Raw genomic sequence first — 10,996 nt, forward strand, 5'->3', positions numbered from 1 at the left:
TTTTCTTTCTCTCTCTCCTTTTTTTTCTTTTTTAGGCTCAAAAGTACCTTTCTAAATAGGAAAACACCAAAAAGAAGAGACGTTTGGTTATGCACCCACACCACCTTTTCACATAAACGCCACAGAGTTCAACATGTATAAACCCTGCGCATTATTGTCTTTGCAAAGGTTTAGTTTTTGCTGGTCGACCTAAATAATTTCATCTTTCCACGTTTTTTTTAAATCCATAAAATACACTAGTTCAGGAAAACCTCATGTTTGTGAAGGATAACATGACAAGTCTCCCCCATGGTGCATTATACGTGTAGGGAAAACTTGTTCGATAAACTGATGACTTCATCCTCACGAAAGCTGACCTAAGGAAAAAAAAACTGACAAAAGAAAATGACCCACTTAGCACTCAGGACATGTAACCTTTTCTCTGCTCGCTGTGTTGTTTCAGAAAAAAAAACTGATGTGGTGGTCCACAGAGAATGTGGAGAACAATAGATGGTTCACCTTGTACCAAATCATATTAAAAATGGAATTTTTGGAGCCGATCTGCATTGAGATCTCTTGTGCCAAGATTGAGACATTAATGCAGTGCGATAATTCAGGTCTTAAACCTGAGGATCTAGCGTGAAGAATGAACCATTACCACAGCTTTATTCACACTCGATATTAAAACATACATTATGCTTATGATACACGGAACGTGCATGTTCAAAAAACATTGCTTATGCAAGGATTATTAGTGGTCCATCCGTGAGCCTGTTGGCGGTCCGGTCAGTGACCATCTGCAATAAAACTTATATCCCCACTCCAACACGCGCACACACACACACACACACACACACACACACACACACACACACACACACACACACACACACACACACGCGCGCATACGACTGATGTGCTGCCCACTTCATTGGTGAATGCCATCCCGCTGCCCCCAGCCTTAGTCATCCTTCTGTTTTCATTGTATTATAAGTGGATCCGAATGTAATTAAAATAGATTTCAAAGGCTAAATAAAAGCGGCCAGCAGAAGGCAATTATGTGATGCTCTGACAACATGCTGGCAGAGATGTATTTTTCGGGGTTGTGCAAAATATTAGGCATCATGACAATCAGCCAGCGTAACCACGAACCAATGCAGTTGGTGTTTAATGTGTCGTGTCGCTGATGACATGTCAAGGAAATCCAACTTCAGATATTCCTTTCTTCATTTGTTGTCTTTCCACTGTAATATGATGCTGACTGATATTGGTCTCAAACATCCAGATTTTTCTTTGCACTGACGCGGATTCATCTCGCAGAGGTTTACATCTCAAAGTCTACATCGGATGGAATGGGTTCAGCAGGGGCGGAGTGCCCTACAAGCATCCAGCCATTGAATTATTCAGTCTTATGAATCATTGAGACACGACACTCCTTTTTCGGCCTCTCTTCACATCTCAAGACACAGCCAGCTCCCCACCATTTATTTATTTCTTTTTTTTTTACATTGACCGAGAAATACCTACACGGCAATCTGAAGGGCTTGTCTTGTCTTCGGGTCACTGTTGTGAAAAGGATCATTACCGAAGGTACGGTGTTCTGCTGGAACGACAACCAGTGTTGTGTTTGCGGCAAACGTACCTTTTGGAATGACGGCCAAAACTTTGAGGCTTCAGCCAGAAATCAAAATAAAATGTCAGGAAGAGCCAAAAAAGAACAACTGAATTTAAATGTGATTGGTTCATTTGCAAAAAGTGCGGACATTTGTACACATTTAAGTATGTTTTACCATCCAACCTCCCTCCCCATCCGTCTATCCACCCGTGCATGCAGCCAGCCATCCAGCCATCCATTTTAGACTGTCCGCATGCCCTTGTAGTGGGGTCGCGGAGCCTCTCACAGTCGGAAGCATTGCGTAAATGGACACAAAGCTAAACGATCGCTTTGCTTTCTGGCGTATCGGATAGACGTTTAAGGTCGTGCTGTTATTGATTGTTGTCTCCGCCAGGAAGGTTTCTCTCTCGCTTCAATCTCCAGCAAGGGGGTGAATTCATTCTCCCGGTCACCCTTAAATATGTATCGTCATTTCCCATTCACGGAGGCAGCTATTTCTGGAGTCAATCAATTCGGAAACATAATAGATTTCAAAGAAAGATTGTGTTTGTGGGCTAGTTTCTCTCATCCTTAGAAGAGGGACTCACGACAGAATACCCCCCCCCACCCCTTTTTTTCAAACATTTGCAGTACATACATGCACGAGTAATGCTTTGGTCACAACTCATCGCTAGTTATATCCCCGATGGACAGGGACTCAAATGAATTGCTTAAAAGGCTTTGATTCGATGATGCAAGAATGTGTTTAAAGTTCGAGCTGCGGGGGTCACAAGGTAGTCGAGAACACTACTACTCTACTACCGCAATGTGTTTTTGTCATCGCCGACATTTTGCAGCTGGGGTGATTGCTCCCACTGCTTCGCCCAGGCAACGAATGCCACTGCAGTTAAATTTGTAGGCAGAATTGCTTCTAAGGCTTTGATTCGATGATGCAAGAATGTGTTTAAATTTGTGGAATGTGCAGTGTGAATGGTTGTTTGTCCGGCGACCTGCGCAGGGTGCGCACCACCTCTCACCAAGTCAGCGGGGATCGGCTCAGCACGCACCCGTGATCTTAATGAGGAGAAACAGACAAGAAAATGGATCGGTGGTACTCAGCAGCTTGTGCCATAAATTGCTCCTGTGTGATTCTATGGTTATCATCTCACTTTGGCTCTCTGGTACCTTCACCACATCACTGGTACCATCACCACAATCAAACACACTTGCATTGACCGAGCAGACGTCTCAGAAAATGTCAACGACACACCTGACATTGTTTAAACTCTCAAGTTTGGTTTACTGAGACCGAGAATTCTTCACAGGGGAAAAAAAAATTGTCCTACAAATCATCGCAGGCGCCACTGTATGTTGTGCATGATCTGTGCATGTCCTGGCAAATGGTCACACCTTGCGAGCGCGGGAGGAGGGGAAGGAAGGTGGCCAACTTGGGGAGGGGTGAGGTGGAAAGAAGAGCGCTCTCCTCCTCCATTAATTTCCAAATGTCTGTTACTAAGAATAGCCTCCCTCCTCCTCTTTCCATCTCCGACAAACACAGCACTCGCATGCGCCGTTGCAGGTGCGCACGTGTACGTGGCACACACAACCAACACCCCTTTTTGCTCTGCGCGTGCATTTGGCAATTTCTATGCGCATTGACGTGAATTTGGGAATACTGATTCGAGGGGGGGGTCGGCATTTTTCATCATTGTGGCTGACATGAATCGGTGTTTGGTTTGAGAGCTCCTGAGGCAGCCATACGCGTGTGCAAGTCGGTGCTTGCGTCATAATGCATGTGCGGCTGGTATGGCGCACACGTAAGATGCGCGGCGGTGTAGTTTAGAGCCGCTCCGCTACTATCGCGTCTTTTCATTCTTGTCTCGATCCATCCATCCATCCATCCCTCCATTCCTGCGTCCCTCTCCTTCTCTCCTCCCCTTGGGGCTGCTGGTGGAGGAACCCAACCCCCCACCCCCGACCACCCCCGCGCCACCTCCACCATACACTCGGACCAGAGCGAGGCTCGAGCAGGACATCCAAGCGATCCAAGAGGACGGGAGGTTCGACTTTATCACGGACACGGCGAGAGAGACATTGTCCATGGGAGGGTTGTTGTAAGACGACGGGGAAGATAAAGATGCCGTCCCACGCGTGTCTTTGAAGCCGCGTCCTCTCCGTCCGTGGATGGCTCGGCAGGTGTTGCAAGCAGGGAGGAGGATGCCGTTCGCCGCTCTCATCTTCACTACGACGGCATGGACATTTTCAAACATGGAATTCTCCGCCTTTCCCATTTTGCACGGCGTTTTGTATTTCTAAGCTAATTACGCCCCCCCCCCACCACCACCACCACTCCGTCTTGTTCGGCGTTCGAGGCTTGTCAGATCCTCCACTTTAAGGTAAAATTAGCAGTGGCACACTGCCACGTTCTCGCAACACGACCAAATATTGCGGATATTTGAGAAATAATGAAATAATGATGGTAGGATTTGATTTCCGATGGTTTTTAAGTGAACGGCGGTGGTTTCAGGGGGAGAAGAATTGCACCATCTGACCACTGAACGTTTGAGCCGTTTTTTCACATTCGATGCCGTGAATGTGATTTATTAGGCCCGTGCCGTTTGAGAGGCGTCTGTACTGGCATGACATGTTGTCATGACAGTGAGGAACTAAATCTTGTGGCGCCCGTGGAGCTGTTCTGATGCGGCAGGCACGACGGCGGCTCGTTTTGAATAAGTCCCCATGATCTGGTGGTGGGGGGGAACCTCCTCAGGGTTTGGACGGATCCAAGACGACTGTAGGACTTGAGACGCCCTTCAGCGGGAGCAAAAGACCAAACGTTTGATTCCCTACCACCCGCGCCTGGCCCCCTCGGCAAAGACGGCCGGACAGGGAAGGCGGTCTCTACGCGGGCCCCTCGGGTTTCTCAGACCAGAAGCTGCAGAACCTCGACCCATTTAAGCGTATGAGATGTTCTGATCCGGCTGGGATGTAATGTGTGGCTGTGCAGCTGAGCACCGGTCTCCTTCTCCGCTGCTTCGTCAAGATTGGCTTCTGGTTTCCAGAGAATGGCGCGGTTTGGTGACGAGGTACCAGCCAGGTACGGTGGAGGGGCCGGCGGAGGCGGCCCAGGCGGTCGTGGTGGAGGCAGACAGGGAGGACCGCACGGACACGGACACGGTCACGGGCACGGACATGGCCACGGACACGGGCATGCCCACGGGCACGGGCTGGCCCACGGTCCACCCGGGGGACCGGGAGCCCAGAGAATGTACAAGCAGTCTATGGCGCAGAGGGCCCGGACGATGGCCTTGTACAACCCGATCCCAGTACGCCAGAACTGCTTCACGGTCAACCGCTCCTTGTTTATTTTCAGTGAAGACAACTTTGTGAGAAAATATGCCAAAAAGATCACCGAATGGCCATATCCTTTACCCGCACCGTTGTCAGCGCGACCCCAATGGAAAGCAGGTAGGCAAATCGCGATGGAGTGAATGACGGCGGCCCAACCAAAATCCCTATCCGTGTGACTGAGGCTGGACTTGTCATTCACGCTTCATGAAAAGGTGGCGGCAGAAACTCCGGCCCCCTTTTTTATGAGCTGTTGATCAGCGTCAATCACTTCTGTTCGTAATTCCACATCACATCAGGTGGGAGCTTGATATATGATCCCTGAATGTTCTCTGTGAGTGTCTCTGAGTGTGATTGTGTTTTGATGCAGATAGGAGAGGGGCGGGATGGAGGGGGGGGGGTCGTATCTAGGGGGCGCTGCTGGTTTGCTGATGTCAGCAAGTACAGATTAGGAGAAAGAAATGGGGAGAGGGGAGGGGAGTGGGGCAATGGTGACAACAAGCATCTTCGGTGCGAGGGTGTACGGAGTATACCGGTGTTCAGTGATTTATGGGGAGAAAGGTCCGTCCATATGGTTACGTCATTGAGGCCTTTTGTGGTTTGGGGACCAAAAAAAAAAGCAGGTGTCTCCATGAGAGCAACGAGAATTGACTTGCGTGTGTGGCGTGCGTGTGTTTGTGTGTGTGTGTGTGTGTGTGTGTGTGTTTGTGTGTGTGTGTGTGTAAACTTCTATGACACAAGCTTTCATATCACAATTCTGCAGATGTCTTTCTAGTTGTGGCTTGTGTGAGCATGAAGGCATGGCCATCTTTTGAATTTTTAAAACCGTTTAAAAAAAACACATATATATATATATATATTAATTGTAAAACTAAACAGGACGGAAATGTATTCACATTTCCCTCTCTACGTGTGCATACGCGTGCGCAATTTCATCACTCGGTAATCTGCACATTGCACCATTCTGTAGAAATGAATGGAGAGTGATTTCTCCCATTTTGGAGCGGCGTGGGATGTTCGTCTGAATCCGCGTCAGTTAAAGTTTGTGCCTTGCGAGTGTTCATGACGTGAGTTGAAATTGGAGCAGCGATTGTCATCGATTGCCGTCGCGGTTTGAGCTGTGACGTCACCGCGCACGCTAATTGGGCTGCTCTATCGTGAAAGGCAGGAGCTACTTCTGTTTATGACTAACCGTCTATTTACAAAACAACGGAGCTATTCACAAGGCGTCTGAGGTTGCCTAACTTGGATTTCGACTTAGAAACGGTCATTTGCTGCCATTCACTCGTTCAGGTTGAAAAGCAATTCATCACGCCGGGCGGGTGGCCACATTTTCCTCTGGAATGTTTTCAACTGGCGGAGTCACGAAAGCACAGTACAGAGACAAGAGAGGGTGTCATGTCGGTTAATTACACGTACGGTAATGGACTTGCTGTTTGTCGTGGCGGTGTCAAAGGCAAGCACGTGACTCCAAATATGACAAGTAGAGCAGAAAATCAGCGTTGACCTTTACGATAATGTGTAAGATTTATCACTTGGACTTTGGTTGAGTTGAAGCGCGTGTTCATTCTCGTCTCCTTATTATTGGATGCTCATCATAGTTGAACCAAGATGATTTCTGTAAACATTGCAATTATTCATGAATGTTACTTGAATTCAACATTGATAGACGACGATTTGAATTAATCAACGACCCGAGAAATATATTGAGACAGGTTGGATTGTGACGAGTGTCAAAGCTTTTTTCGCTATTTGCTTTGGTGTAGACCACTTCAAGTGATCTTATTTGTGGGTTTAGAAAGAGGAAATTGGTGATTGGTGTCCTGATCAATTATGAGTTCATCTCAGGTAACTGCAGATGTAGTGCAAGGAGTCCGTGGACTCCTTGAGAGCTTTTATTTATTTGTGAACTGACTTTGGACGCCAGGGAGTGACACATAAATAACAAATGTGCTCACATCCCCATTCGGACAAGCATTTTTATGGCTGTTTAATTGTAATCGGCATACCTTAAGGATGCAATTTAATGTAATGGGGGGTGGGGGGGGGGTAAAAAAAAAAGACAATATAGACGCTTGGAATATTTGGCTCCCCGCTTCTGGATTAAAATAGTCGTATTGGTTGAGGGGTGGAAATAGCCCCCCCCCCCCCACCCCCCCTAATGGAGCGTTGTCATAAAAGCCAAAGGTGCTGTAACACAATATTAGTCGGAGGGTGTGCATATTTATGCAACCACGTTATTGTCCAATTTCTACTATCTTGGAACCATTTTTTTTTTTGCATTCACAGATTCATGTCTTGTGTTTCTTTTGTCCAGTTAAGTTGATTTTGTACACGTTTTCTGAAGTGTCAGCGAAATATTTCGAATGTAGCAACATGGACACGCACTCGTACTCACGCTGATGCGCATGTCCACCATATGGTGCTGAATGCGCCAACCATTTACATTTATGTATCCCCCCCCGCTCCCACCCCACCTATGCTGTTGTAAGTGGAGAGGAAGTCAATACGCCGCAAGTCCTCCAGAGCAACTGTGATCCCCATACAAATGTAAAGTGTAGAATAAAGGGTTTTATATGATCATTTGATCAACCTCACGAGGTCTCTGCTGCTTTGCACCGCAGCGAACGAGCTTCATGGTTGCACTCTCCAAAGAAAGACGTGAAGACTAACTTGAAAAATTGGTCAGAAGGGTTGGAAATACAGTTGCAACTTCAACGAGAGACAAAATACGGGCCCGTCTGTTTTTTGGGTGGATGTAGGGTCGGTGTTTACTGCAGAATCTCAATTATTTATTGTTTTTTTTCTGCAGCATGTAGATGTCCGTTGCTAACATCCCATCGCTTTCTGTGAGGTAGTATGCGTCTTGGTATGTAGCTGCTTTGTTTACAATATATCCGAAAGTAAGATGCATAGGATAAGAACAACTTTTTTTCGATCTTCCTTATACTGGAATGTGTGCACTTGAGTCGCATCCGTTTTTGTGCTGGTGACCTGCATTGGTTCTTTCTTGTCGACAACGAAGGATCCTGAGACCCTCACGGTCGTCTGAGCTTCTCCCAGTTCTCTTATCTTTAAGACTCACGAAACAGTTTTCCCAGGTGAGACTATTGAATGATGCCAGGAAGATCCAAATGTGAGCCTGTGGAGTCTAATCGGCCACAGACTGCTGCAGGAAGTCCAACATCCCCTGTTAATGTAGTGTCTTAGCCACGCCCTCACAGGGAAATGACAACTGTTTGTATGTTCAAACCCACTGTGCCTTTTGTCCCCGCCCACCGTCCCCGACTGATAGGACCCGAGGCTTTGTCGTCACCTCTCACCACATGTCTACATGTCTACTCGCACCTTTCCTCTCCCGCTTCAACCTGATCCGTCATCTCCCCCCCCCCCAAAAACCGCTGTCCTGTGTTTGTGTGTGTGTGTGTGTGTGTGTGTGTGTGTGTGTGCGTGAACGTGCATGAATGTGTGTTTGCCCTCAAGGTTCAATATCCATAACTCGTAGCTTTTCACTGTCTGGTAATAAATGTGTGAATTGATCCATAGCTTAAGTTCCTTCCGGCTCTGGGGGATCTCATTGAATCTCAAATATCACATATTGAATGCAGTGTACAGAAATGATGTCATCTTTTAATTTTACCCGATTGTAGAAAATACGAGCGTGCTGCGTGCGCGTTTGTCGATGAGTTTGTACAGGTGGGGGAACACTGAGGGCATTCAAAGTAAACAGCAGAGTCAATTCTCCCTTTCTATCGAAGCATTGATGAAACGGTACATGTTTCGTTTACGCCTCAAAGTAGAGCAATCGTAATTCTTATCGGGCTAAACTGTCGGCCTCTCTCTATTGCAAATAGACTACGTACATTCATATATATGTGGTATGAATATTTTTTTTGATGATGTTGATATGGAGAAAAACTCTTGAAATGATTTATCCGGCCTTATATTTTTATGTCCCAAAAACCTGACATTTGAACAGGACTGTGTAGACTGTGGCTGGTGTTTTTTTTTTTTTTGTGGATGGAGGATGGCTAGTGACGTGGCACAGAGCTATTTCAGGGGTTTGGGATACGTGACGTGAGAGAAGAAATCGCGGCAGATCGTGTGTGATGGATTGCTTTTCTCATGCCTCTGTTCTTTGGTCACGTGCGATGGCTGCGACGAGACAAAAAATGCGCTTTCTCTCCCGCACGCATGCTGTGCTGGCACACACTCACCAAGACACGCATACGTACTGTCAAGAGAAAAAAAAAACAAAAAACAGCATGTAAATCCATATGGTTGGATCGGCACACACTGTCACTTGCCGTGACTACACACCGCTTGTGCAAAGAAACATGCCAGACCGAGACTTTGCACACAGCTCACACATAACCAGCATCAGCATCTTGTGAAAGTGGCAATTCAGCTGGATTTGGGCGACGAGAGCAGGCAGTGGCAGGGCTGAGGCAGGCACAACATAGGCAGGGATAGAATATACAGGAGGGGGTGGCGAGGGGGGCGCCCGCAAGGACTAAAACACCGATTGATGCAAAATCCTTCTGAGAGAGGCCAAGCAGGGCTAAACTGGCCTTTGGACTCACCAATTTGTCGAGCAACGTCGTCAAACACGGCGCCGGTGTGCTATGAATGTAAACTTATGAACATCCCCGTTGCCATTTTGGAGGACAAATATGTGCTTTTCATGACAGTTTCATTGACGACAAATATATATTTTCTTTTGTCAGTTTTTAAGCGATTTTTAAGAGTTTTTAAGAGATTTTCAGACCGTCTTCCTGAATTCTGGCAGGTGACGCAAAAAAAAAAAAAAAAACGACAAACGACAAGGTCATGTGGACCGAGCAAAATGCAGCAAAGCGATTTCTCCCTGTAGTTGGGACGATTACACGAGTCTGCATTCTCGCAATCACATTAGTTCTTCCGCGGGAGTCGTGACGGCCAAATGAAACCATTTCAGCAGCGTCTTGCCAAAATCATAAAGCAAGATCGTAAAATGTAACAAGAAAAATTGACACGGTAGTTTCTGTAAGAGCGCAAAAAGGCCACTTGCTTGTTTCGGTTTAATATGGAGGCTGGCGCCTTCCCAAATGGGAGCAGCTGGTCCGCCTTCCATTGGCAGACCACTCGGGTGGTGTAGTGAAGTGGAATGTGTGCACGTGTGTGACTGTGTGAGCGTGTGTGTGCGCGCGCACGTGCATATGTGTGCTTGGATGGCCAATCGATGCTTGAAGGAGGGGCATTACAGTGGGGCGGGATTGTCAAGGTTATTGAAGGTAGACCCTTGGAGAAATACAGTACGTTCTATAAGATCAATCATCCAAATTGGGGGGATGTTCACATTATTACTTTTTTTTTTTTAATAGCGATGAGTTCTTACACAAATTGGTAATGCTGTTCTGGGACTGCTTCTCATAAAAAAAAAATTTAAAAAAAAGAAAAAAGGTGATCCTTGACTTCAGTCTAAAGTAGCTTCAAATATCCGAATTTCCTGGCAAGAAAAAAACAAAAAAAAAAACAAAAGCTGAGAAATCTGCAGATGAAGGAGAAGCTAAATAAGTCCAAGTCATCCACGGTCAGACAACAGAAAATTCGGACCAAACAAATACATGAACTCTCAAACAACCAGGATGTTTCCGTGCGGTCCGACCAGTTCGGGTTATCATCCATCCTTTGACCTGATAATTGAAATTCACATTTGGCATCACAACGGTAACGGATTGATGACCGCGTATATGCAACATACGTTCAATGCAACGGTTTCCATCTTTTTCATAACTCATAAACTGAGGAAACAGCCTCTGTACTTGCAAAAATGTGGACAGTGACATTTTAAAATGGACAAAATATCCGTCCGTCCCTCCTGAAAAAAAAATCATGATAGGAGTTTTTTTTTTTTTGGGGGGGGGGGGCGTTCTCTTTTTGGCAACATATGCTCTTGTGGCGTTGCGGAAATGCGTGAAGTGTGTTAAAACACGGAGTCGTGCGATGATGACACACAGTCCGGTAGCACAGTGTCATATGCAGCATAATGTATCCCTTCCCTCCCACTGTCCTGCGTATAGACCCCCCCCCCCT

General features: G+C 46.5%; 1 protein-coding gene across 24 annotated transcripts in view; it reads left to right on the plus strand.

Annotated features, from left to right (window-relative positions):
• The first annotated feature begins 2,925 nt into the window (after positions 1-2,925).
• cacna1aa (calcium channel, voltage-dependent, P/Q type, alpha 1A subunit, a) overlaps positions 2,926-10,996 on the plus strand; it is a 54,913-nt gene continuing 46,842 nt past the window's right edge. For 12 of the 24 annotated variants that reach the window (XM_019888599.1, XM_019888596.1, XM_019888585.1 and 9 more), the window contains exon 1: positions 2,929-4,994. In XM_019888599.1, coding sequence (XP_019744158.1) covers positions 4,639-4,994 — 356 coding nt within the window. In that variant the 5' untranslated portion in view covers positions 2,929-4,638. Of the gene's footprint in view, positions 4,995-10,996 lie in introns of all 24 variants that reach the window. The other 12 variants (XM_019888583.1, XM_019888602.1, XM_019888584.1 and 9 more) reach the window with 3 other exon arrangements.

The sequence above is a fragment of the Hippocampus comes genome, unplaced genomic scaffold (genome assembly GCF_001891065.2).
Source record: "Hippocampus comes isolate QL1 unplaced genomic scaffold, H_comes_QL1_v1.1 scaffold427, whole genome shotgun sequence".
NCBI lineage: Eukaryota > Metazoa > Chordata > Actinopteri > Syngnathiformes > Syngnathidae > Hippocampus > Hippocampus comes.